Here is a 27344-nt window from a genome sequence, read left to right on the forward strand (position 1 = left end):
ATATATTTCTCAATTCTAGTCACATCAAAGTTCTAAAAATAATTATGGTCTAAGCTTAGAATATTCTTTTATTTAAATTAGTTTGACTGATCGATCGATTATAATAAAAATATTGAATAAGATATTTTGAATGTGCTGTCAAAAGAAATATTTAAAGCGTGTTTTGCGTTACAAAACTCGTATTATTGACATATCGTGCATATAGCATAGAACGCAACCGAAACTGCACATTATCCACTGAAAACATTTGTGGACACGTTGGCTACGTAGTTCAATGTCCGCATTTTTATGTCGACAGAGGGCGTATCATTTTGAGAGATCACCTGTAAGCCTAAAACTGGGGCGTGACGTCGCTCAGGTTTCTCTGTTTATGTATTTTACGAATTGAAAGAATAATAAATAATTCACAATTCCATTTCCAATTCCACAGTTCAAATTTATAAATAAAAGCAAAACATCTTTCTCTCTTCTGAAAACTGCGTATCACTTTTATTGCTAAATATCTAATGAGAAATGTAAATGGAGAGACAAATCCAACCAAAAATATAACTGTCTTTTTCTAATCCCGATTTTCTGTAGGATATAAGAAAAGCTCTCTCGCTTCTCGCTCAGTATACTATAAAGCCCAGAGTGCTTATTAGTTTACTGTTCAATATGAATTTACTCGTAATAACTACTTTGAGTTGCATTTTGGACAATATTGCACCCTTTTTGATTAAATTTGTGAGTATAAATGCATATAAAAATTTTTTATTTTTAAAATTATTAAAATATTTTTAATATTAAAATTTATAAAAATTTTTGTATTTATTTTTATAAATTTAGATATTTTAGTTATGTATTTGGCTGCAATTATAAAGTTGCTGTATATTTTATAGTTTAAAATTTTATTGTATAAAATATAGATTTTTCCATATGTATTTGCACAAAGGAGATATGACATTGACTTGCGAAATGAGCTGAGCAATTTAAAAGAGGAAATGGCAGGACTTTCTATAATGAACGAGTTTGCCAAGTATGCCAAACTTCAACGCAGACATAACCAATTGGAAAATATATTGAAAGAAAACAGTAAGTTATTTTTTTTCTTTTTTTCACTATATCAATATATATAGGAAATTATTTTTATAAGACTACCTATAATCTTTATGAATTATTAGATTACAAAAATTAAATAATTTTTATATAAAAATAATCAGTTTCATAAAATAGAAAATAGATGTTGTTTGTAATCCTTAAAACAATTCAAATATCTATTTATTTATACAATAAAAATGTATTTTGTCATTATATGAAAAGCAATATACAAAATGCTATATGTATTTCTTTTTTTTTTACAGTGGATCAACGACTGAGTTGGAGATTGAAATTGCAAATGTTTTTAATTTACAGTTTTCGTATACTGAATGTATGTAGATCACTTATTTCCTTAAGGTCTTGATCCCTCATTGTTTGATGTTTTATTAGATTATGGCATTAAAACTAAGAAATTGTCCACAAATTTTCCAGAACTGTGTTGTGGCTTGGTATACTCAGCAAACTCAATAAAAATCTTCATTTAATGGTATGCATTAATATATAATATAAAAAAAAATTGCATGTGATTTATCATTTTTTATTAACTTTTTTTTTTTATTCTTAATTTATAATCTAATACTCTTACAGTAAAGGATCAGGATTCTTATATCTGAAGAAACTACTTATTTTTTCATGGCTTTTATCAAATTTTATAATGCTTTCAGGGAATATTAATGTTATTTCTTTTGTATATATATAAAAAAGAACCTGTGATTATTCTATCAAAAGATACATTATGGCCGATACAGGATTTCCTGAGTTGGCCGTGTCAACATGAAAATGCTATTTCTCTGTTGGTTTGGATTATGATCGTTCGATTAGGAGTATCTGCATGCAGAAAGCTCCATGTATGAAATATTTCGTGTAAGTAATTATCTGTATTTTGTTAAATATTTTTTTCTAATCTATTATCAATAAAAAATACTATTAAATAATTTAATACTTTATTAAAAACTTTTTATATTGTAAAGTATGATGAGTAATCAAAAAAAGATTGAGTAAAAGACAAGAAAATTTTTCTATATAAAAAATCTTTTGTAACAATAAACTTTACAGTTTCTTATTATTAAGTAGTAAATTTAGTAGATAAAAGAAAATTACTAATTTTATTATGATTGTATTATGACCAGAACCAACTTAAGTTTGAGAAATTCCATCGCGAATTATCCTTAATCGAGAGTCCCCATGGCACACGAGGGGAAGATTGCATCAATCTTCTAATATATATTTTACGCTGACCAATATCTTGCAGCCGTCTAAAATTATCGCCCAATATTTCTTCGCCATTTGAAAGGATTCGGAATGTGTTCATCTATAATAAATAGATTTTATAAATACGATTTCCCAAAATGAAAAAATACATTAAAAATATGCAAAATTCATTTTCAGGCTGTCTTTCATAATTTGCAAACACATTGTAAATATATATAGATTTCACCAATTAAAAACTTAGATCATTTGCAAAACATAAATGTTATAGAATAATCAAGAATAAAAAAAATGTTTGTCATTTAATAAAATTTTGAATTTTCAAGATTGTTAATATTGGTAATTGTTTTTAAAAGCACAGAAAGTTATGCATATGTTTAATAAAACGCAATTAAAATGTATAGTAAAAATAATATACTTGACGAAAAGATATTGGGACTGGAGTAGCAAAGATTATCCAGGTGACTGCTTCATTGCAAGGCGGAGTAGTGAGAGATCCTTTATATATATAATAAATATCAGTATTCAATGGTATCAGGGATGCTAGAGTTATAGATATGTTAATTGATACTTCTAAGGGTGCCCATTGTATATCTGGTAGCTTGCTTACAAAAGATTGAAGAAGCTCGTTCTGTTCATCTTGCAACTGAAAATAAATGATTACAACTAATTATAGATTTTTTCCGGTTTGATAAATTTCTGAGAATAATTTTTGAGATATTTTTATATGGAGATTATATAGATATTAAGTTTTTAAATATAAATTTTTTAAGAAAGTTTAAATATACATTAGTATATAGAAGATAATATTTTGCAAACTTTTTATTATTATAAAGTACATTGTAAAGTTGTTTTTTTTTTAAGACTTATAAATTTCTCTCACCTGAAAGAACACAGCTATTACGGCTACACCATCTTCATGCTGCAGTGCGTGTGAAAAATTCGAGTATGCCATATTACGATGTACAATATGCATTTCCATTGGATATCTATACATATTAATGTTTAATTGCTCCTTTTTTTCGAAGATTTTACACGGAAGTCATTGCATTTTTATAAATAAATATGATTATATACCTTATACCATTTAACACATGTTCAGCTCCCCTATTATTTTTTGTGCCCCAATGAAAGTGTAGTTGCTCCATTTCATATTGCTGGTTTTGTTTTAACATAGCACCAAATATATATGGTAATCTCCCATGTGTTACGTTCTTATTTATAGCAAGCTTAACTTAAAGAAAAAGGATTTTTAGAAAACTATAATTTTAAAACTTTACTAGAGTCAAGAATACTTACTAGTTTGTCCATTATTTGCAAATGTTTGTGGCATTGGAAGAAAATCGTGATAACCGATCATTTCAAGTGCTGGAAGTGGTAAAGGAATTGCTTTGGATGTAGAAATCGCTATTGGCGATTGCAGTTTTCCTGCGCATAATTTGTATTTTTGCGGCCATAAATGTTGTCCTAAAATAATAATTGTTAATATAAATTGTTTTTTCAGTGTTCATAGGGCAATCATTAATTGATGAGTAACCATAATTTTATAAATCTCTGATTATTCATAAATCTATACTTATAATTTGCACTTCTTTGCAAGAAAGTGTAATTTTTTATTTATGAAACACTGTTTGAAATTATAATTGCCTTATGTTTTCTTTCAGAATTGATTTTATCTTCTAGTGAGAAAAAAAGAAAAGAAAAAGTTTTTCTATAATTTTTTTGTATGACATTAAGGATTAATTTGCAAAATAATGAAGATCAAACATACCTTTTTTACTGTATCCAAAACCATTGATATTCGGTATAACGACGAAAGTAAGCCATATCATTTTAACATGAAGGATATACATTCCTAAATTCTTTATATAGAAAATATAATTTCAATATTTGTGATATACAATAATTTATAATTCATAAATTAAAATTTGTATTTTGTCAAATAACAGCTTCTTAATTGTCTATTTTTGTTATTTTATGTACGCATTTAATACCTTCTTACTATCTTATCACATTAAATTTTCTCCTGAATATAAATATGTAGTTTGATATGTATTTGATACTTTGAGATGGGTATGAAGGAATAACATAGAAGGGGTCACATAGATAACTGAAAAGTTGTTGGCGCTGCATAGGATCTTGGGAATGACTATCTGTTAAGTATGCAAAGGTGCATATCATTATCAGTTGCATATGTGATCTTTTGAGTTACAGATGCGGCTTATAATACAAGAATAGTAAGATGCCTCCTTTGTTACATAAGAAGCTAAAATGGGACATTTCATTGTCTTTTTTAGAAAGAAGATAATGACAGAATAGAGATATAATAAAAGTGAGAGAGAGAGAGAGAGAAAATTGAGAAAAAAGCATGCTTTAAGTCACACTTATATTTTAGTCATACTTATATTTTTGAATTTACGTTGTTACAAAATATATATTACAATATCCTCGCGATATAAATATCTACAGTAAATACCTGAGTCTTGCCTTTTTATTGTAAAATTCAAAATATACATATCACAGTTGGACATTTACAATCAGTAACTAGTGTAATTAATATTACTAAATATGTAACAGAAGTTCATGTGAAGTGTACAAATAAGATTGTGCGCAATTCGTAATATTGTTTATAAAACTTTGGTTAAAAATTCAGCATGAGAAGAGAGAAAATTCAATTAGGAATATTTATAAGTAATAATATTACAGTCCTTGTAGCACCATTGACAACTCTATTCATCTTCTCTATCAATAATCTCTTATCATCAATTATTTTTCTATATTTCATAACACTCCTGAAATATTCTTGTAATTTCTTCAATTAAATCAATGCTAAATTCAATACAAAAGATCTAAATTATATATAAGCACAAGAATATACTTACATTGCTTTTTGAATAAAGCTTTCTTAAAAAGTATATATATGTATATGTAATATTCTTTAAATTTTACTTTTTAGTTATATAACTGAATTTAATTTGGAAGAAAGATATATCTTTTTCTGTGCTATCTTATTGCTTCATATTTGCCGTTTGTTCACACATGCATAATATAAAAATATTATCATACACATAATCAAATGACATTTTCATTTTGCATTAAAATAGATGATTAAGTAAATATGATAAAAATAAAAAATTTAGTTTTGATATACTAAATATACTAAATATAGGAAGGTTTGATTATATACAAGACAAAAATAGTTGAAACTTCCAACTAAACAAAAAAAGCCAATAAGATATTTTTATATATTATTTAAGCTTCCTCCATATTATTCTGCATAAGACGAGAGTTGCTTGTAGTAGTTACTTGCAGAGGTATTGAGAATAACTCTTCCCAGGAAGGCTGTATAGAACTGATTACAGCTTCAACAGCACTAAGAGAAACAAATTCTAAGTGCCAACTCTCCTCGATTCCCGCGATCTCATCCAAGAAATTTAAAGTCAATGAATTATGACAATGTTCCTAAAATTATATCATTAATGCAAAATCAAATGGATAAATATATTGAATAATTTGTATATTAGTTATTTTATATTGGAATATACATTTACACATTTTTACTTATAAAATTATTCTGAAATAAGATTGTGTAAAAATAAAACTTTTGAATTAGAACTGTAGAGAGTGCAACATTTTAAATTCTAATAGTTAGCATTTTTTTCTTAAAGATAATAAATAGAAATTGTTGAAAATTACTTACTATTGCAATCAAATTACTCATAGTTTGCTCCCTAGCAATCAGAGGTGTTTGATTGCTGCCTGGTATAAGCCATTGAACATTGTCCTCCAAAATCATTAATATTGCATTTGTCAATATTAATCCAGATAGTTTAAGGTTCGTGATAACATTTTGATATTTTAAAACTGCAGAGGAAAATATTGCTAATAATCGTACAACATCTCCGGTCTTATAGTTGGCAGTACTAGTTAGTAAATCGTGCATTAAAATGCTAAAATATTCTGGAACTGAAAATTCTACTTCGCAACTTGGAGGCAATTGCAAATCTATAAATAGAAAACATTAGCACAACTTAGAAATTATTGTTGCTTATAATGCCCTAACTCTGAGATTTCTGCAGTTAATAGTTATATTTATCTTTGTTAGAACACATTTTATACCTGTAATATAAAATAAAAAGTTTGATGTTCTCTGAAAATCTTGCAGAATACACAGCACTGTAATAATGGAAAGATCTTCACTGGTTTTACTAGGCTGTTGTAATTCAATCAAAATACCCTGCTTATATGGTAATGATATAAAGGATCTTAATCTATCTGTTGTCCAACTCATCTCTTTGTGAAGCCAACGCTGTGGATCCTCCCTGACATAATTTTTTTTTTTTTTTTTTATTTATTATTTCTTTAGATTTTTCTATCTAAATTTTGTTTGTCCATAATTTTTTATAAATTTTTTATAAATTTTTCTATCATACACAATTAGCGATGGAAAATAAAAAAGTTTTCGGGAATTTAAGAAAGTAATCTACTTTAACAAGTAAAAAATGGATTTTTTTTTATACTTTTTATTAAAATATACTATCTCTAAAATATCCACATAAAATTTTATGCTAAAATTAAGTTTTTTTTATATAGTTTTAAACAGAAAATTTATATTAAGCAGTACTTACCCTTCTGGCCCATCAATTCTAAGAATATAAACTTTAGACGTAGATAATACTAAGCATCCAGAAAATGTCTCTTGCATAGAATGCATCAAAATCTGTGCCTATATTTGAGAAACAAAAATGATGTCAATTATATGATTTGATTCAATTTGGACTTAGACTTGCTATACATAATTAATAAAATTAAAAATATATCAAGTTAAGCACCTTGAGAAGAAATACCACCTCTTCGTTCTCATGTTCAAATATATTTAAGATTATATGCAGTTTGATTCTGTGATCTATACTACTAAAGTCAGTATACGAATATTGCACATCGCTGCCGAAAAAGCTTGAAGCCTCTTCGCCTCTCAATATTTTATTGCTGCCAATCTTGATACTCTGAAGTAAACCTGAAAACAATACACAAATACTATAGAAATGTTAATAACATAATAAATATTATAACACAATATGAAAAATGATTTCAAAAGATTATGTGTCTCTGTTGACAAAAATCAAATTAAAAGCTTAAGCAGAAGAAAAACGTTTGTTTCTGCTAGATTATTTCGTATGATTAAATATATTTTTAATAGTATTATACAATGACATTATGGATTTATTGATTTCACCTCCCAACATTGATGTCAAATTTGTTACAGGAGCAATTTCTTTTTCACTGCTATAGGATTTTGATTCATTCGTTAATTTGGCGATTTTATTTTCATATGCCGTGCATATGCTATCTGTCAGAGAGCCTGTAAATAAAAGTGATTTTACAAAATATTAAAATGAAAATTAACATTATTTACATATTTATGATGCTATTACATGAACAAGTTCCAAATTAATTCTTTATTATGATATAATTAATTCTTTATTCGTTTCTTTCATAAATAGATCAATTTAACTCTCACAAAAAAGAAGATTTAAATACGAATCGTAATTATATTAATGAAATAATAAGCTAATGATTTATATTATTATCATATATAATTATATGTGATAGAAAATGTATGATAGAATACAAACCCGAAGAACTGCTTTCTGTTAAACCTGCCATCATTGGCGTCGCATCTGGAATTGTTATTAAAGAAGGAGCAATAGCAGTATGTTTTTCCTCCTGTTTCCGACTTGGTGTGGCATTTGCCCTGTATCAATGAATATTCCAATAAAATATTAGTTTTAACATGCAATAATGGATTGTGATGATAAGTAGGCTATAAGATGATATCTTAGTGATCATTTGTGTAACAAGTGTATTGTACAGAGTATTATCATAAACATTAAATATCATAAAAACAACTGTACTAACTTCAGCGTTTCATCTAAAACCTCGATGCTACTCTGACTCGGATTGCTGAGTATCTCTATGTCGCTCTCATATTTCTTCGTCAGGGCATTTGTAGACGGTGTGGACTCCCTTGATCCTTCTAAACTTGTCGCTGAACCTGACAATGATACATATTAATTGGGAAAAAAGAAATGTTTCATCGTTGCAACTACTAAGAATTTAAAAAGAAAAAAAATATATATATATATATATATATATATATATATATATATGAATTAAAGAAATTTTAAATCAAAGATGTTTTTCTTGTAATACATGACGCATTATACACTTTTAAAAATAAAAATTAGAAAAGTGCTTGTAGTCTAAAGAGAGAAAAGAAAAAAGAGAGTAATATAAAAGAATAATATTGTTTGGCCAAATTTTTTAATTAAAATTTAAATTTTTTAAGTAAAATTTTTCAATTAAAGAAATAACTTTGGTTCAGCTGCCGGGCTTTTTTTAAAAAACTGTGAAAGTGTTTTTAAACAAGAAGATGAGAAAGGAAAGAATCAATTTTCGGCGGCTTAATTAATAAACCAAAAGTATATACATATAGAGAAAAAAAGAAGGTAGAAAAGAGAGAGGAGATGAAAAGAGGCAAAAGGAAAAAAAGAAGAAAGACAAGAAATAGAGAGGAATAGAAAAAGGAAGAATAAAAAAAAATAAGAAAATCAAATGAGAACGAGAGAAGGGGAGACAGAAAAGCAAAAAAAAAAAAATAAAGAGAGAGAGAGAAAGGAAGTAGAGAATACTATAACATAATTATCGTGGCTGAAGCTTACAACAGATTTGAGCTTGGATATGAGAGTCGGAGTGTACCAGAGAAGTGGTGACGGATTTAGCTCCACCCTCCATTCCACCTGCACCGGTATTAGTATGTTATAATTCCCATTAAATGTATTAAGATTCAAACGCGCGCGCTCGTACATGCATTGGCCGAAACATGTATATATCACACATATTAACATACACAATAAACTTTCATTAAAACATTGCAATCATTCAATTAACTAACGAGATTATCAAAATTGGAATATTTAATTCTTTTAGATAAAGTCAAGTTAATTATTGGATCAATTTCAATATGATTAAATGCTTTGCACGAGTTATACAATGATTCATTAATAAATTTCAAAATCAAAATATTAATTCGAGTTATGAGAATATATGCAAGTTTTTCTTTATGTGAAACACCCTATATATATAAATTACTAGATATATAGAATATTATCAAACAAATTGCAATACAATATCAAGGACTATACAATCCATATACATTTTCATCAATTAACTCTTATAAAGAATGCTACATGCTATAATCATAAAAAATCTCACCAATACTGGAAAATGATTCAGAATGTTGCAGGTTGATTTTTGCAGAATTCTCTGCTAGCTGATTTTTCGTAATCTGATTGTCCATGTCAGATGGATTCTCTATTTCGATGACCAAACTGCTGTTACAAGTGGGGCACTTGAGTTGTTTCGTACCTAAAAAATGATTTTCATAATCATCTTAAAAAATATACCATTTCATCGTAATACTTACCCATCATTGATTTAACAGCAAGCATCACGTATTCCGTATCCTGCGAGAATTGCGTTGAACATTTCATACATTTAAAAACTTGCAGCGGTATCGGTCGCATTTCAATCTGTTCATTGATGATTGCCACAATTTTCTGAAAATATGAGTGTTATTTTGAGAGAAAAAAAAATTGATAATCTTGAATTTCTTGTAATACATTAAATGTCCCATCCTGTATACATTGTAAATAGTATTTACATGTATCTCAGTACCTTTGCGTCTTCCAATTCCGTGAAGTATCGCCTATTTTCTCTATCTTTTCTAGTAGTATCAAAAATAATATCGACCGTGGGTGGATCGCTCTTGCCTAAGACGCACGACAGAATTGAATTTATTGACCAATGAAACTTTACTTTTCCAGTAATCGAATCCCTTTCTTTGATATTTCTACAAAAATTGCAAAAAAATTCAATTTTATAATATTATTTTAGAAAGTTATTTTAAAAAGGTATATTAATTAAATTATAATTTTCAATTTTCAATTTTTCTTATAAATAATTAAAAATGCTATAATTTAAGAATATAAGTATAATTCTGCTGTAATTATATTGATATAGTAAAATAATGACACTTACTCAGGAGTTATCATTAAAAATATAGTCTCCATCTCATTATCATCTTTTTTTTTCTGAACAGTATATAAATCTCCAGCTTCTAAGACAAAAAAAAGAAGAATTTAAGATCTACTCAGCTATAGACAATATTGTTTAGTATATTTCATACAACTTTCACCTTCATTAGGATCATCTAAGGCCGTAGAATGAGTCATACATGTTTCCAGGTTATGCATTTCATCTAATATTTCTTCATTCTGAGAAATGTCTTTATCATCTTCCGTACATTTTGCAATTTCTTGTGATTCAAGCTCACTGGAAAATTTTTCATTAAACATAGTATGAATTAGATTATCATGAAGAGACGATGATGTATTAATGTCGGCCAAGGTCTTAAATATTTGTGAAGCTGGAAATTGCTCAAAACGAAGACCCATAATATCCTGAACGGAAGTCCCTGCATGACTGCTCAGCCAATTGTTCTCACCAAACTTCTCTCGCAAATCTAAGATGCGCTTTTTCGTCTCCAAATGATCCATTGATGATTCTAGAAAAACGAATAAATTAATATATTTCAAAAAATATATGCTACCTTATTATATACCATACTTTCTGAGTATTACTCTATTAATTATTATATAATGTCTGCACATAATAGTTTGATTATATTATATTATTAAAATTATATATTTTATTACTAATGGATTAATAAAAATTAATAAAAATATATATCTTGGTACAATTACCCAAATGAGAAGAAGCAACCACATCAGGTAGTTTCTTAAATTCTCCTTTTTCTTGATCAAGTTCATCGATAATCGCTTCTCTCATGTTTGGCTTCTTTTTACTTTTCGTTATACTTTTTTCTGAATTCTCGGATAATGGTGTTATTCGCTGATTTGATCCGTTTTCATTGAATTCATCAACGCACGTGGACATTGAACTGGTCAGAGATATGGATTGATTCACGCGTATCGTAAAAACTCGATTTTCTGTTACAAACGCCTTCTCTGATTTTGAAAGTGGTAGACGATCTAAAACAAACTATCAGAGTTTACTCAAACTCATGTCATATTATAATTAATAATTATAATATCGGTATTGATTATGCGTTTTATATAATTTTCGGTTTATTTATTATCATGCAAATACCTTGCTATCTGACAAACTCGGATGTAAATGTTTTATGGACAGTAACCGATGTTTCGGATGATATGATAAAGGATTTCCTTCCAAAGATAGCCACAACAAAGTAGGCATTTTTTGGAGTGGCCAAAGGATCAAATGTTCCATTAAACAATTAAATGATAGGTCTAATTCTGTCAAACATTCTAAACCTTGAAGACCTATTATAGAAAATGATAACGAGAATAGATAATTCATTAAATTTATAGGATAAAATATTTATAAATAATATAATTGTTGCAATAATAATTAACCATTAAGATTGTCAATGTAGTTATTCTTCAATACTAATATTTGTAATGAATGTAATGCTGCCTTATTGAATATAGGTACTTCTTCCAATTTATTATAGCCCAGATTGACATATTTCAAATCTGATAAGCAAGATATCTCCTTCGCACTAGTTATCATATTATGATTTAAGTCCAATATCTGAAGCAAGGGAGCCAATTCTAATGATTCATCCAAGCATTCAAGAGCATTATGAGACAGTACTAAATGTCTCAAGGATGCCCACACAAATCCAATACCGTCATCACCTCCACATGCAGCTATAACAAAAAATATAGAAGTAGAATAATAGATAATATTTATGTTATATATATATATATATATATATATATATATATATATATATATATATATTAGTGACAAGCCATTTCAGCTTGTTTATATTATGTATCTTTCCAAAACTATTTATTATAATTAATATATTGATTTGTTCTATAAAACTAAATAATTGTCTATTTATTATTATTTGTTTTTTTCTAAATTCTATTTCACTTAAACGAACCTAGCAATTGATAGATTGTAGATACTCCCTTTCGACCGGCACATACAATGCTTTCTAACTGGCCCCTGATATTTTGTAAACCTTTCAATAATTCAATGGATACCTTTCTTAGCTCCAAATATTTTAGATGCCTAAACTTGGAGATGTCAATAATAATTTTATCGTCATCAGAAGAACAATGTGTCACTTTCAAACTTATAGTTTTTTGTACAAAATCATGTAAAAATTTTATATCACGAAATATGTCAACTTTGGAACTATTGCACACTTGGAATGAAGAATCTAGATCTTCGGATTCTAATACAATCAGTAAGAATGCTTCATTCAGACTATGCAGTAATTTTGTTGATAGTGAAAGCTTGCTTGAGGCACTCAAGATCTTATCACCATTCTGGCGAAGAAGTTTCACCAATTCTATTATCTCCTGCATATTGTCTATACCTTGTGAGTGGTTTGACATTGTATAGTTTTCATTCACTATTATTAAATAGACCCTTTATATTTGTATTATTTAATTGTTGCATTTACATAAGAGAATATATACTTTTCTAATAATATTTTATGTTGCCAACTGAAATGGAAATAATATATTATTGTTAGAAAACATTGATTGGTTTTGATATCTAGTATATAAATATGAAAGACTTGGAAATTTGGAGTTTTAAAAAAGATTTAGAAAAATGTTTAGTTTTCAATCAACTGTACTTAGATTTTGATAAAAATTACTTATTAAAATAAAAATAAAAATTTGTCATTTAAGTTACGTTTCAATTATAATTAAAGTTACAGACAACAACATATCTACAACCATGTAATTGATTATAACTATTTTATATAAATTAAATATATATATATTTCTTTTTCTTTTTTCGAAACATATCATATATATATGCTTATACCATTTTATTCCATCAATATATGACAGATTTTCTAACCTTAAAAATTATATATTTAACACTCTTATTTTTTCTATTAATCTTTATATCTAGAAATGTTTATTTGTTTAACCTTGAATTGTTAATATAAAAAGGCATTGAAAAAGTGTATCTTTGTCAAAATCTAAGTGAAGCGGATAAAATTGAACATTTATCATAATACATAAATAAAATAAAAAAATTATAATCTGCTCAACAATAATAATTAAATATATATTGTATTCTCATACATACCGTGTTATAATCAAAAATTTTTAATAAAATATAATTGTTGATGTAACAATAATATAATAATATATAAATATTTATATCCTTTTCTTCTTCCCTTTATTGTAACTAGGTTCTCATTCGAGATTCCAGATTGAAGTTAGTAATTTAATGAAATTGGTAATATTAAAAAATTTCCTAGCCACAAGATCGCCACAATTAGAGAGACAAATTACTCAACTATGATAGTAATATTATTATGCAAGATGCAAAACCAGACGACGCGGGCAACGAACGGGGCCATAGACATATAAGATATGCCTATACAGTCTATATGCCTAATCTATGAGCGAACATTCAGCTTCGGCACGTGTTGCGTGCAGCGTGATAACGGGGCGGATTTACTTAGAATTTTAGAATAATAAATCATCAATAGAGAAATCAACGTGCAACGATCGGTGAGGTTAGAGAAGGAGGTGGCCTTGCGATTGCCGCTAATATTCGATTTGAACGTATAAATGAAGGATATGGGGGTTGTTTTTCAGGTTATGGCGTGCTCGCCCTATATACGCTTGGCGGGAGACGCGGCATACAGTTAATACAGTAATAAAATATATATATATATATATATATATATATATATATATACATACTCGAGGTCTGCAGATTTTTAGAGGAACGTTGTCGCTGCACATTCGTGTCGTACTTTTTAACTTTAGCGCTCTTGTCAACGGACACGATGGCAGGATCTGATCTTGAACCTTTAGCATTCGATCGCGTATCTGCGCTCGCTCCAGCGCTTTTAATTCTCGTTACGTGTCTCACGGTCTTCCACAGACTAAAGTAAGTTACTCGTCGAGATACTCGCATATCATACACATTTTTATATATAAAGTGTTTCTAAATGAATGTGTATAATAGTGGACATATTATGTCAGTATAATAATTTTTAAAAATATCTGATTTTATCAAAATAAATAGTTATTTTAGGAACACTGTGCATATTTATATCGTTTTCTGAGATGACTAACATTTCAATTGCGTATCTTGCAGAGTGAGATGGCCTATAATGGTGAACTGCTGGTTCTGCAACGAGAACTCAAAGATCTGGAGACAACATTTGAATTGGTGGTTGTGTCCTTGGTGCGAGCAGCACAACGGCTTCTCCAAGGTAAAAACAGATTGAAAAAATTTGTACTTTCAATTTTGACTTCTTATTTGCATACTTGTACAATAGAGAATTTTTTATTTCTTTAGATTATTGCTATGTGAAATACTTATTTCAGAATGGTGATTATACATACGATATCCCAGAACAGTATGCAACACCGAATATGTCTACAAGATATTGCAAATTGGTTGAACAGAACGATTCATGCAACATCTCTAAAAGTCATCTCTGTGTAAATTGTAACAAGCAGGAAAGTCTGAAATTATTGGAGTTATCTAATTTTGAACCGAAGAATGAGAGAAACTACAATACCGAGTTAAAGGGATTTAAGGAATATCTGGAGAAGAGATATCCGCTGTGCAACAATTGTAAATTGACAGTACAGAACGTATTAAGTAAACAGGCATTATGGCTCACTCGTTACAAAATGTTATTCTTCCGACAAAAACCGATTAGGATGCTTATCGGCGTAAGTATATATTTTTATGAAGTATATTTCAACTGAGAAAAAAGTTATACACGATTGGACGCTGTTGTAAACATGCACAATTATTGCAACGAATAATTGTTTGTCAGTTCTCTTGCAGAATTTCCAGAAAAGAAAATCGGAAGCAATTTTCCGAATTATTTCGACGATTCTGATCCCAATTATCTTATACAATCATGATTCTGTATGGTTGCCAATTGGTGGCTTATTCTTTCACTTGTGTGCTTGGTGGACAAATTCAACAAAGAGGAAAAGAATCGACGTATTATTGATATTTTTATGGTTCTGTATCATTATTTTTGTATACATCAAAAATTCAACTTTTCAAAATGTTTGGCTGACGACGGAATGCATCGTACAGCATCGCATAGTGAGTTAAATAAAATATCTCTTGGCACTTGTTAAATATACTTTTACACGAATATTTAGTTTATTGTTTGTTTTTTTTTTCAGATAGAAGCATGCGCGTTTATTATAGGTTTTTTGAATATAAAACCTATTTCGTATAAAAATACATTAATCGGTTCAGTTGCGTTGAAGAAACTCAAGCTGCGTTCGCGGGCCGTTATTGCACCTCAAACCACTTTAGATAATTACAATGAAAATTACGTTTTTAACGGAACGATCAACGCTATTGAATCATCAGTCTATAAAACAGGCGAAGTATCCTCCACTGAAATCAAATCGCACTCAACAATGCAAGTATTCTATGTTTATTTTTATTTTTAAACGAAACATTTCTATTCAGTTTATTATATAAATGTATTTATTCGTATATGTATTTTTATTTACCTTTAGATTGAGACAAAAGCTATCTACAATTACCCTTGCGGACAACAGCAACGAAAATTATCTAAATTCTGCCTCTCAGAACAGGAACAGTTCGTTGCATGGCGATTGCTTGAATCATAGTCTGAGCACCCTTTTCCTAAGCGAGGACTCGTCAAGATGCGGCAAGAATACTGTGAAAGCTGCGCCCGCGATTTTCGAGCGAAAAGTATACAGTGCGACAAGCTCTGAGAATCTGTTCAAAAAGTCTGGATCCAACAGGAGGTACGTTTTGTCGCCGCCAAAGCTCAGGTCAATGACACAGACTTCATGGGTAGCCGGTGGTTACTGGCAGGAGAGCCACATGATGACTGCGACACCGCCGACGCTCTCACGGTCGTCCAGCCAGAGCTCCGGTTTCGGATCGGCTGGTTCCTCCAACTTTGCTCCTTCCCGCGAGCCGTCTGTGCACGAGTTCGATCGTTGTTCCGTCGTTTCGGATGCTACGCGGTGGTCGTATCACACCCCGCGTGCTAATCATCACTCGCTGCAGTCGTCGCGAGCCGATGAACAGGAGAGTTATGTTCGCGAGGCGAATGTTGGCAGTCGAAGCGATTTGACGCCGGCATTTCCAGGTCATAGCGCTACGATCGTCGCGAATTCCGGTTGGCTCTCCACGCTGCTCTGTGGCTCGCTAATATTGAATATGATAGTGTTGTGCGCTACATTATTACGTTAACGAGTTGCCGCGCTGTGCCGGGTTGTTGTGTGTTCATTCTGTAATTTTTACGATTGTTATACAGGATGATTCTTAAGTATATTCCGAAAATTAAAGAAATAATTTCTTAGAATTACTTCTTTGATTTTTGAAACATTCTTGAGGACCTGTATATAGCTATTAATGTGATCACTAATGCTAATTTAATGCTCGAGTATTCGCCGAGTCCGATCGATCAATCCGATTTGAGAGATATTTTCCTTCCATTCCTCTCTCGTTTCGATCTCTTTTTTCGCGTATAGTTTTATACAATAAGATTCCATAAATTTCAATCTCTCGAGTCTGATAAATGACACGTATCTTTCTACCATACGAATACTTTGAGGTGAAACAATTACATTACTGCCAATTAGAAGAAGACAAGCGCAATTTTCTGCGTGTCAAGTACTGTTACACTGATGTTACACACTGCCGATATATTTACTACAGATAGACTTGCTTCAACATATCCGCCAGTCTTCACTCGATCTTGCAAATGTGTATAAACACATCCGCATATTCTCGTTAAAATTGAAATACGCGGGAGATATTTGCTCATCTCATTCTCCTTAAGATATAATTTTTATTCTCCCTTCTCATTCTAAAAGAAATATATCCGAATACATTGTTTTCATTTGTAATTAATGTATATATTTTAAATACAGTACTTTATATAGCGCAACATTTTTTTCTCGTAACAAATAAAATTGTAAAATATTAGTTGGGAAAAAGATGCGATGTGCAAATATTTTCTTACACGTTGTAATTATTACCTTAGTGAAAGATGTACGTATATCGATCTTTAAAGATAAATAAATAAGGACATTTATTTAAGCGTTGAAGATTTCCCGTTTTCTATACGTACTTGTTATTTATCGATGAAACCGATCGTGCACGCACTGCCGAAAACAAAATTTCGTATGTAAAAAGAAATAAAAAAAGAAAATGTGCTCTACTGACAAGCGCATGTGATTCTGTCTGCTCTTAGCTGACGGACTAGAAAAACTTGTTGTAATAATGTTATATTGTATTCCAATTATTGTACGTTTTGATATGTACGATATTGTACAATTGTATCGAGACGAGAATAAAGCAGTCTAACTCTTTTTACTAATAGTTTTCGGAAGACGTGTCCAATTTTAATTTTACTCGTACGAGGATAATCCTGTCAGAATTTGACAAAATACGCAGAAGAAAAAGAAAGATGATCTTACAAGAGCGAAAATATAGCACGTAGATCGTGATCAAGAGAGATGATATATTTCTATTTTTCTCAAAAAGTGAAAGTTTGGACTTTCCATATCCGCATAGGATTAAATTTAGGATCTCATCAATAAAGAAATGTGTATGTATAATATACTTTATTGTGTGTGTTACCTTATAAATATATTTCTTTCGGAGATTATTTCGCCGAGACAGAGTACGACGGTGCGACAATAAATAAATAGGTAAATACAATCGTTTAATATGATTTTTTCTGCGTTCTTCTTTCTTTTTTTTTAATGTAAGCATTCTCATCTCTCGATAAAATCGAATATTAATTATAATATCTTAAAATTACATTTTTTAATCCAAGAAGAATAGTGTATTACAATTTATATATAATACCTTGTAGCTACAGCCTCTCTTCTACACCCTGCATACAAATCTACTACCACCTGACAGAGTCTAGGAAAATGTTTAGAATTGCATCTATGCGTTTTTATTTGTTTTCTATCTCGTTAGCTATGCATTCTGTTTCAGATGAGGTAGATCTGAATTCGATCTGTTGCGGGAAGGAAATATATTATGATGGATTTACACGAAATTCGGAAATCCGTGCTGTAAATCTAAAGAATCTATTCTCTGAATTGTCTCACAATGAAACGGGAAATGCGACGATTTATTTCTTTTCTTTTTTTTATCTCAATTTTTATTTTACTCGCTCTCGTTGTCGAGACAAAGAAATAGTAGGTTGTAGATCGACCTCCTCTTCAACAGTAACTTACTGCGCGTGCACATAAAATTGTTACAATTCGCCTACTTGACTTTGCAGTAAATAAGTGCAGTGTTTCGGACACACACCCAAGATATTAGGAAAATAATAACGCTAATAGCTTTTATCGTGTCTTCCCCGCGTTTGTCAAATCCGTTGGCCGACATCCTGGTGCTTTTACATTATCGCACGTTACATATTGTAATAACGGAATCGATCATGATTATCACAAAAATCTCTCGGCGGCGATATTTATACACAAATTTTTTCAGTTCTTTAGATTTATAAGCGAGAGAAAAAGAAAACGAGCGACAGAAGAAGTGAGAGAATCGAAAATTAATTTTATTATCATTAATTTTAACGACGGAAAAATATGAGAGATGAGAAAAACGAAGATGAGAGGGGAAACAGCACGATGAACCTTATAGTTACATTAGCACTCGATTCGGGAAAATACGTTCATCGGCATCTAAGGAGGACGCGCCTTAGAGAGGAGAGATGTTAACATTATATAAGTGTGTATTATTATATCTGCGATAAATACAATCGTGCACTAAGAAACGCTCTCTTTTACCTCCGCCTTGTTCGTTTCATCGCGAAATTAACGTGAACGGCGTTACAAGAGCGCAGTTTGCACCTGTTACATACATATATATATATATATATATATATATATATCGTATATTTACATATAGATCCGACAAAAATATTTAGTTCAACAATAATTGCATCCGCGCAATGCATCACACACACATTATACATGCACGCACACACATACTCTTTGTTGTCGGTCATTTTCTTGCTTACGTATTTTAACAAAAGAAAAAACGCAGCTTCTTTTCGCTCTCGATACAGTTACATATCACAAAAGTTAAGGAAAGATAAAAAGGGGAGGGGGTGAGGAACAGGAAGTATGTGGCGAAAAAGTGATCGTTAAACACGAAAATATATATATATATAAAACTTTTGCGTAAAAAAAAATTATCCGTTTCTTCCCTGAAGACAGGATCTTTTCAAGAGCGATAATGAATGCAAGATTGTAAAATGTCGCATAAGAGAGAAAAAATGCAGGAGTGTGCTCGAGTAAGAGTATAAGATGCAAGAGTAAGAGGCTCGATTTGTATCTTATCTCGATTAATGATACTGTCTAGAATATCGTGTATGCGATTCCAGAAACTTTGAGAACAACAGATTTACGAATGATATAAGTTTTACGTGTAAATGGGACATCTGTACAGAAGATAATGCGAGAATTAAATTAGGTTTAAAAAAAAGAGTGTGAAATTTTTCGATAAGAGCTATTTTTCTCTTCTTTCTTCAGAAATCTAATATAGACCTTAACTCTCTCGATTGACTCTTTCACAAACAGATAATTCAGAGGATATGAAATGAAGGGAAGAGGGACTCCCGAGACTTCTCTCAACACTGTGCGTTTCGGAAAGATCACTTTTTTAATCATTAGCACAAGAAAAAGGGGCCTTTCGCGAGAGTATAAAAATAGTAGACGAAAAAGTGCGAAGTAAACGATGGTTTCTTCCTGTCCCTCCAAAATGTTCCTCATAAATTTCTCTCGCTCTAATAACGCGCGCACACATAGATATACAGATACACTCTGGCTCTGAAACGGAAACGCTCTGGAGAAGCAATTTTAGCAATTCGCTTGACATGCTTAGTCAAGTGTGCCCTCCGGCGAGAGAGCCTTAGTTAGCGAAGAGAAAGAGAAAGAGAGGGAGAGAGAGAGAGAGAGAAAGACTTCTTATGATTATGACAATACTCGTGTATAAGCCATAATTACATTTACATTCGCTCTCGAAGCCGCATGTCCGATCGTCTTTTTAATCAGGTGGATTCTGAATTAAAAGCGTCTTAAGTATTCTTTGCTACTTTCAAGATAACGAGGATTGGGACACGATTCTTACTGTATTCGTTTCTTTCTTTTCTTTCTCTTTTTTTCGAGAGAGAAAGAGAGACATCGGACTGAATTTCGAGCAATTCAAATAGAAACACACTGATCAAAGTAAAAAATATTCCGAGAGAAACTTCTCCGCATTCGTTCGATTGAGAAACACTCGCTTTATTATCGAATCACTATTATCATCATCATCGTCATGCATATATGTGACACATTTTAAATTAAATAATTTATAAAAATTAGCTATTTACACATCGATAGGACATGCAGCGCTCGCGTATATACAGGATGTCCAGTAATAACCGCGTCACTTCGCATATGCAAGTAGAGCGGGTAAAACCAAGTAGAAAAGTCTCACCCGTGGTTTTGCAATTTTTTGCAATAATTAATGAGAAATTAATTTTAAAAAATTGCAAAATGGTAGAGGACTCCCACTCGCTCTACCTGCACTGTAGTTATTACCGTACATTCTGTACATATAACAATTGCACTCTTATCCTATATATATATATCTAAGCACATGCTTGCTTCAAGAAAAAAAAATAAAAAGAAAAAAAGAACTGGCGGTGCTCTCCTTGCGGATAATATAGTACTATTGCCCTTATTTTTTTATAATATAATAATAATAATTATAACATTTATGCATATCCATTATACATAAAAGCCGCTGGAATTCTTTTGTTTTCATCGATGAAAGCGTTCTTGCATTCGTTTTCTGTAAAAGTGAAGGGTATTTTGGCATTATGCGATCACGATCATCACTGTACGCTGTTACCCATATCTGTGTGTGTGTATGTGATCAGGAACATGGAAAAAAAAACAGAGAGGAAAACAAATAAATATCCAAAGCAACATTCGATCATTCAGAATTTCATATTTCGCGAGAGCGAGAAATGAACTAATCACGATTAAGAAAATGATACATCACAATCGAGAGAGAGAACGTTTCAATAAATAATTAGTAGCACGCTATGCAAAAAAATGCGCGATCGATACCTTAGGAAAAAAAAGAAATGCTTTGCGAAGTTTGTTCGTTTTTATCCGTTTCTTTCGTCAGGGTATTTATTCAAATCTTGCAAAAAAAAAAAATTTCCTGATCTTCCAGGTATTTTCGTCTAAAATTCTAGATAAAAAGAAAATTTTAAAGATCTTGTTAGTGTAACTTTTTAAAATAAATTTTTTTACTGCATGCGTTTTCTAATGTTTTTTCACTCGTAGGAAGAAAAAATATAGAGTCTTTCAGGTTTCAAATACTAAATTTGTAAATGTACTAAAAAAAAAAAAAAAACGTAAGATGAGCATTTTTCATTTACATAACATTTTCATTTTTTGTATCATAAATTGTAAAAAATACAAAGAATATGTACTGCAATAAAAAATATGTACTGCATATTCAATATTTTAAGACATTGAATATAAATAAAATAGATATATATTTATGATTTCTTTCTTTTGAAACGCAAAACCGAACAAACAATCGTGCAACAATAATTTTTAATTAAACAAACTTGAAAGAAAAAAAAAAACAAAACAAAACAAGATGATTGTATATATAAAACGCGAGAAGTTTACGAAAAAAAGAGAAAGTGCGGACAATTTTAACTGGCGCGACTCTTATAGCGAAAGAAGCAAAAGTTTTATTCCTTACCACGATTGCCAGTCCTAATGGCGTTGACGTTGCTCAAATGATGTTGACCCGCGCGAATCGGCTTCGCAATCTGCGCGCTCGGTCCACGACGCGCGAGATTCTTTTGCCTGACTGCCTCCTTAATGCGGTCTACCTCGTACTGATAGCGCTTACGATCCCGCATCGCGCCCTCCTTGGCATCGCGTAGCGCTGTTTCGAGAGCCTTGATACGTTCCATCGTCGCTCGTAGTCGCTTCTCTAATTTAGGCAGCTCGCAACGAAGATCGGCATTGTCTCTGACGAGTTGTTTGTGCACCTACAATAGCGCGAACGTGTATTAATAATAAAAAAAAACATACATTAATATGTCGTAAATTAACAATGATATACCTTCGTTAGTTGGTCCAAATTGTTCTCCAAGAAGGATATCTTTTGTTTCTGCGCGAGAGAACCGCCGTCGTCCTCATTGTCCTCGGCGCTAATAGTCTTCTTTATTCTAGTTTGCAGATCCTGGACGAATAATTTACGCAGATTGTGCAAGGTCTGCAGTTCTTTGGCTACTGTGTCCTCCAACCCCTTGAGATCTTTTCTCGCCTGTAATCGATTCGACGTGATCGTAAAAATAAATTTTACACAACAAATTTATTCACATTTTTTGAATTTGAACGTACTTGATCTCGGCGCTCGTTTAACAGGACAAGTTCCTGTAGCTTGACAGATTTGTTAGCCTCCTCTTGCTTCAACCGTTCGTAATCGGACTGCATCTGCTGGTGCGCCAGGGTAAACTTCTGATTCAGATCCTTGAGTTCGCTGATCAACTCCTGCTTCTGGGACAGCTCGTCTCGAAGGGCGGCAACCTTGAATAAGAGTCGAATCACAAACACGCGTTTAAAAAGGGAATTATTATTTAGTCTAAAACTAAATGAAACATTGACAAGCATACAAATTAGTCGTTCCATAGATAGTAACCTGTTTTTGATGCGCATCTCTCAACTGATCCATCTGCTCCTCCAGAGCCACTCGCAATTTTGTCGCCGCCTCCTTCTCCTCGGCTTTCTCCTTGTTGGTGACCGCCTGCATCTGTTCGGCAGCCTTCAGTTTGGCGCACTCCTCGCGCAAGGCGTCTACCTCCTCCTCCAGGGCCCGCTTGCGTGCGTCAGCTTCCTTCATCGATTCCGCCAGCGTCTGCATACGTGCCTCGTGTTGCGAGATCAATAGTCGACTTTCGGCCAAGTCCTTCTCATATTCAGAAACCTATGGGACATTTACATAAAACAAATATTAATTGGAGAAAAAAGAATGATGATAATAACATGAAGTGCAGCTACTTACTTTCTTGTTACAGTCCACTTGAAAACTTTCCAATCCCTGACATCGCTGCACCAAGTTTTTCACCTCAGACTTCATCTTGCTAATAAACAGTCGCGCCACTGTGAATTCCTCTTCGAGTTTACCATTGCTCTCCGGTGGAGCAATCTTGAATTCGAAATCATAATTGACAAAATCGTAAAATAAATAACAAAATGCATACAATTATGAAATAACCTGAGTTTTAGATATCTATCTTTATTCCACTCAGAAATTGAATATATCCTTACTTTTAGATTTTCGTTAGATTCGCCACCGATTGCGACTCCAATTTCGCCCAAGTCTTTTAGGAAATTCGCTAGCATCTCCGCGATACGTTTCCTTTGATGAGCCGACATGTCGCGCAACTGTTGCAATTCGGATGCAGTGTTGTTTAGAGCTACTTGTTTAGCCAGTAGCTCTTCCGTCATGGATTCCTGTTCCTTGTTTTTCAGCTCAACCTAAAATTGAAGTAACAAATGAAAGAAAGGCTATGATTTTTTCGCCCTACTTTTTTAGGGTAAAATTCTTTTTTTTTTTACAAGAATAGTTACCTCTTGCGATTTTTGATCGTAATTGACGGCAAGCTCTTCCAGTGCTTGCAGTACTTCCTTCACCTCCTCCTTAGCGCTCTCGTTCTCTTGCTGTATTCGGTTCATTTCCTGTTGTAGCTGCTCGTAATCTCGTCTCGCGCTGGCGATAAGTTCCTCCTGTTCCTCCATCTGTTCCTTAAGCTTCTCGACATACTGCGATTGCTGATTGATCTCTTCATCCTTATCATCTAACTGTTGATACAGTCTCTCGCGTTCCTCTTCGAGCTTCTGTCTCTCCTCGTTCGAGAGAGAACCAATCATGAGACCGCCACCGGGAGTGGCAGGCATCGGACTATCGTCCAGTTTGCCTACAAGACAAAGAATTAAAGATAAAGTTCATAATTTACATAAATTATTAATTATCTAATTTATTCATAATTACCTTCGACGGAGACATTGATTGGCGTGGTAACATCTGGTGCTTCGACCAGGCTGACTTGCTCCTCGGGCTTGACGGTCTCGCCCTGTCGCCAACGTGACAGTTCCGCTTCCAATTTGTCTACCTTGCCCTTCCATCTGGCCACTTTTTCTTTCTCGCGCTCGTAGCGACGTTTCCATTCTTCGGCCGTTAATTCCTCGTTTACGCATACAACGTTCTTGATTGTCTTGGCGCGTTTACCTGTTCAACAACAAATACGTTCCACAAAATCCATCAAGCAATGTGTTGAAGAAATATATTGTTTCGTTCACGACAAAAAAAAAAGAACTTACCAAAATCTAAAGTCGACTTTGTTTCCGATTCATTGAAGCTAGCGGGAGAACAACAAATGATGATCGTCGTTCTGGCGTTACCACCCAACGATTCTTGCAGAATTCTTGTTAGCTTAGAGTCGCGATAAGGAATGTGAGTCTTATTGCCGTCAGCCAAGGCTGAGATTACATTGCCCAACGCAGACAGGGATTTGTTGATGTTTTTTGCCTCGTCAAGGACCGTTCCTTCAGCACCGGTTTTAGAAACCTGTAACATGCATGGGAACAATACAAAAATTATGGGATAGAACAAAATATACAAGAAGCATATAAATTTAAACGCGATCTCACCTTTTCCGAACCGGCCAAATCAACGAGATATAACTTGCCAGAGAGCTTCTTCTGATTCTCCAGATTTTCTTGTTTGACATTTATAAGGAAAACGGAATGGGAACGCGAACTGTGCTCGTTCATGTTGGTCACGGCTATGTGCCGATTCGACTTGCCCTCCTCTATCACCTCGAACACTTCCTCTGGACTAGAAACGAAACGTTCGGTCGCGCCCTTCACGAACGGCACCCGATTCTTGTCTTCGTGTACGCTTAAGTTAACCTTAGATACTGCGTGAAACAAATTTATAAATATTACATTTGTTAAAATATCACAATTTATCAATGAGCACAAACGTAGGATCCAATCTTACCATCGAGAAGATCCCTGATTTTATCCATGTAAATCTCAAAGTACGATACTTTAATATGAAATTCCAAATTTTCCTCCATGCCATAGATGTGATTGAAAATGTCATTGACGATTCGGGGGATGATACCCTGTTTGTTGGGATCGCCGATGACTCCCTCCATCGTGTGCGTTTTACCTGTGCGTAAAATGCGTAAAATACGCATATTTTATTGCTTACGTTCTGTAATAAATGCCTTCAATCAATTGAGGATCCTTTACCTGACGATGTTTGGCCATATGCGAAAATGGTTCCATTATATCCTGCCAAAACGTCCGTGACGATAGATTTTGCCGCCTCATTGTAGACTTTGTCTTGTGTGGCATTCGGCTTGAATACTTTATCAAAGAGATATACTTTGCCCTGAAATCGATATGTATATATATATCACTAAAAATTTATTTATTTTGGGAACATTGAGTAGTCAACAAAACTTATCTTTTATTATCAAAATGTTATTAAATGTGTAAGACGTGAAACTTGACTTTATTAATCATTGTAACATATTCATTACATGTATTTACTGAAATACCTAATAAAGGAGGAAAAAATTATACTAAAATAATATTCATCCAAGGTTCTTATTACTGAAATGCTTCTGGATACAAAAGATAAAAATTTCAATCATCTATTATTAATTTATTATTATTAATTATTATTCTTACAATTATTATATGTTTCAAGTTTTTGACAAATTTTTATTCTTCCATTATTCTGTGCTTTTTTAGTAACATTTGTAAATGTCTCAAATTATTGAAAAATATATATTTAATACTTTAAATAATTAAAAATTATAAAGTATTTAGTCAACTTGTTCCATTGCTGTTCTTACATGCAATATTTTCTAAATAAATAAAAAATATTAACAAAAATAATAGACGTAGTACAAAATAAAATTGCTGTATTATTCAATGTTGGGAAAGTGTTTTTAATTGCATGAAATAACTAATAACTGAATAATGCATATTTTCAAATTATAGAAAATACATCAAATCGTACATCAGCTGTAGTTATCACAAACAATAATTTCCAATAATTCGAGCTAAAAAATAAAAATTAAATTCAAATAAAAAATAAAAATATTAATACAGTACAAAATAGATATCCATGATCCTTAAAAAAGCTATGAATCATAATTTCATATCTATATACAACCATATATATTCGTGTATCTAACTGTATATACAACACCCACGAGGGAAGGGAGGATCCCGAGGGATCGTCAGACGTTGTCTTTCGACGACGTCCACGTTAGAAATTTCGTGTCACTTACCCCGATAGAGATGCAGTTCTCGTCACCCCCGGCCGGAAACTTGACGATAAACTTGGAGCCGGCCTTCTCCTCGGAATCGTTGAGCGGTCGGAACCTGCAGACTACTTTGATGCTATCCTCGGCGGCGATCTCTCGCTCCCTCGGCGTCTCCATTGCCATCGCGAGAGAGGAGGCGACGACGATACCGTACGCACGCGTGTGTGCGTATATTTAACACTCGAGTTTTATTATCGGCGCAACCGATTACTCCTCCTCTTCTCTCCACTTGTTCTTAGGCTACTATCAGCTGCTCCCAACTACTCTTAGGCTACTCTTCTTAGCTGCTTCCAGTTACTCTTAGACTACCCTCAGTTGCTCTCAACTACTCTCGGCCGCGATCGTTCGGAGGCGACGACGACGACGACGGGATGGGCGCCCGTACCGCATGAAGGAACCGCGCCGTCTCTCTCTTTCCCCCTTACTCTGTCTCTCTTTCTCTCTCTTTTTCTTTTTCCCTTACCTCGCTCCGAGAGCAGACAAG

At 32.3% G+C, this 27344-nt stretch overlaps 5 protein-coding genes across 13 annotated transcripts; 2 read left to right on the forward strand and 3 right to left on the reverse strand.

The window, feature by feature from the left end:
• Positions 1-31: 31 nt before the first annotated feature.
• Positions 32-4759, forward strand: LOC126856811 (guided entry of tail-anchored proteins factor 1-like). Of its 7 annotated transcripts, none has more exons than XR_007688413.1 (6): positions 32-723; positions 906-1071; positions 1341-1408; positions 1743-1941; positions 3951-4456; positions 4584-4759. XR_007688413.1 is itself a non-coding variant. In XM_050605686.1 (5 exons), the coding sequence occupies exons 1-4, from the start codon at positions 655-657 to the stop codon at positions 1929-1931; spliced, it is 492 nt and encodes a 163-aa protein (XP_050461643.1). In that variant the 5' UTR covers positions 32-654; the 3' UTR covers positions 1932-1941; positions 3951-4759. The 7 variants fall into 7 exon arrangements, 4 of the variants coding, with proteins under 4 accessions (XP_050461643.1, XP_050461646.1, XP_050461645.1 ...); XR_007688412.1 differs by having other exon boundaries at positions 3951-4104; positions 4331-4759; XR_007688414.1 differs by having other exon boundaries at positions 3951-4104; positions 4501-4759.
• Positions 1930-4191, reverse strand: LOC126856810 (carbonic anhydrase 9-like). The gene is made up of 6 exons (XM_050605684.1): positions 4058-4191; positions 3586-3753; positions 3364-3520; positions 3170-3275; positions 2705-2932; positions 1930-2389 (listed from the first exon to the last, which is right to left on the reverse strand). Exons 1-6 carry the CDS (start codon positions 4137-4139, stop codon positions 2198-2200), a joined length of 933 nt encoding a protein of 310 aa, XP_050461641.1. The 5' UTR covers positions 4140-4191; the 3' UTR covers positions 1930-2197.
• On the reverse strand, positions 4659-13626 carry LOC126856807 (serine/threonine-protein kinase 11-interacting protein). 2 transcript variants are annotated; one of them, XM_050605679.1, is made up of 19 exons: positions 13513-13626; positions 12344-12914; positions 11805-12101; positions 11518-11711; positions 11112-11409; positions 10544-10912; positions 10387-10465; positions 10024-10198; positions 9773-9905; positions 9562-9714; positions 9009-9086; positions 8206-8341; positions 7923-8041; positions 7523-7648; positions 7119-7303; positions 6915-7012; positions 6406-6608; positions 5987-6291; positions 4659-5748 (listed from the first exon to the last, which is right to left on the reverse strand). In XM_050605679.1, the coding sequence occupies exons 2-19, from the start codon at positions 12801-12803 to the stop codon at positions 5539-5541; spliced, it is 3618 nt and encodes a 1205-aa protein (XP_050461636.1). In that variant the 5' UTR covers positions 12804-12914; positions 13513-13626; the 3' UTR covers positions 4659-5538. The 2 variants fall into 2 exon arrangements, with proteins under 2 accessions (XP_050461636.1, XP_050461637.1); XM_050605680.1 differs by lacking the exon at positions 9009-9086.
• Positions 13627-13833: 207 nt separating this feature from the next.
• Positions 13834-17780, forward strand: LOC126856789 (uncharacterized). The gene is made up of 7 exons (XM_050605641.1): positions 13834-13943; positions 14031-14328; positions 14539-14656; positions 14772-15125; positions 15244-15513; positions 15597-15841; positions 15942-17780. The coding sequence occupies exons 2-7, from the start codon at positions 14225-14227 to the stop codon at positions 16648-16650; spliced, it is 1800 nt and encodes a 599-aa protein (XP_050461598.1). The 5' UTR covers positions 13834-13943; positions 14031-14224; the 3' UTR covers positions 16651-17780.
• Positions 17781-18014: 234 nt separating this feature from the next.
• On the reverse strand, positions 18015-27337 carry LOC126856788 (kinesin heavy chain). Of its 2 annotated transcripts, none has more exons than XM_050605639.1 (14): positions 26825-27337; positions 25773-25914; positions 25516-25689; positions 25164-25432; positions 24834-25080; positions 24505-24741; positions 24084-24430; positions 23781-23990; positions 23515-23658; positions 23152-23436; positions 22854-23039; positions 22573-22776; positions 22204-22498; positions 18015-21270 (listed from the first exon to the last, which is right to left on the reverse strand). In XM_050605639.1, the coding sequence occupies exons 1-14, from the start codon at positions 26981-26983 to the stop codon at positions 21194-21196; spliced, it is 2976 nt and encodes a 991-aa protein (XP_050461596.1). In that variant the 5' UTR covers positions 26984-27337; the 3' UTR covers positions 18015-21193. The 2 variants fall into 2 exon arrangements, with proteins under 2 accessions (XP_050461596.1, XP_050461597.1); XM_050605640.1 differs by having other exon boundaries at positions 18015-21336; positions 26825-27336.
• Positions 27338-27344: the final 7 nt, after the last annotated feature.

Source organism: Cataglyphis hispanica, chromosome 19, assembly GCF_021464435.1.
Source record: "Cataglyphis hispanica isolate Lineage 1 chromosome 19, ULB_Chis1_1.0, whole genome shotgun sequence".
NCBI lineage: Eukaryota > Metazoa > Arthropoda > Insecta > Hymenoptera > Formicidae > Cataglyphis > Cataglyphis hispanica.

Coding starts and splice junctions, on each gene's coding strand:
- LOC126856811 (XM_050605686.1), top strand. CDS start 655: ATGAATTTACTCGTAATAACTACTTTGAGTTGCATTTTGGACAATATT. Junction 724..905: donor CACCCTTTTTGATTAAATTT/GTGAGTATAAAT, acceptor TATAAAATATAG/ATTTTTCCATATGTATTTGC. Junction 1,072..1,340: donor AAATATATTGAAAGAAAACA/GTAAGTTATTTT, acceptor TTTTTTTTACAG/TGGATCAACGACTGAGTTGG.
- LOC126856810 (XM_050605684.1), bottom strand. CDS start 4,139: ATGTATATCCTTCATGTTAAAATGATATGGCTTACTTTCGTCGTTATA. Junction 2,933..3,169: donor TAATAGCTGTGTTCTTTCAG/GTGAGAGAAATT, acceptor ATTTATTTTCAG/TTGCAAGATGAACAGAACGA. Junction 2,390..2,704: donor TCCCAATATCTTTTCGTCAA/GTATATTATTTT, acceptor TATTTATTATAG/ATGAACACATTCCGAATCCT.
- LOC126856807 (XM_050605679.1), bottom strand. CDS start 12,803: ATGTCAAACCACTCACAAGGTATAGACAATATGCAGGAGATAATAGAA. Junction 10,199..10,386: donor TTTTTAATGATAACTCCTGA/GTAAGTGTCATT, acceptor CAATTTTTGTAG/AAATATCAAAGAAAGGGATT. Junction 9,715..9,772: donor TGCTGTTAAATCAATGATGG/GTAAGTATTACG, acceptor ATCATTTTTTAG/GTACGAAACAACTCAAGTGC.
- LOC126856789 (XM_050605641.1), top strand. CDS start 14,225: ATGGCAGGATCTGATCTTGAACCTTTAGCATTCGATCGCGTATCTGCG. Junction 14,657..14,771: donor AGCACAACGGCTTCTCCAAG/GTAAAAACAGAT, acceptor TACTTATTTCAG/AATGGTGATTATACATACGA. Junction 15,842..15,941: donor ATCAAATCGCACTCAACAAT/GCAAGTATTCTA, acceptor ATTTACCTTTAG/ATTGAGACAAAAGCTATCTA.
- LOC126856788 (XM_050605639.1), bottom strand. CDS start 26,983: ATGGCAATGGAGACGCCGAGGGAGCGAGAGATCGCCGCCGAGGATAGC. Junction 23,991..24,083: donor ACGATCAAAAATCGCAAGAG/GTAACTATTCTT, acceptor CTTCAATTTTAG/GTTGAGCTGAAAAACAAGGA. Junction 22,777..22,853: donor TAAACGAGCGCCGAGATCAA/GTACGTTCAAAT, acceptor AATCGATTACAG/GCGAGAAAAGATCTCAAGGG.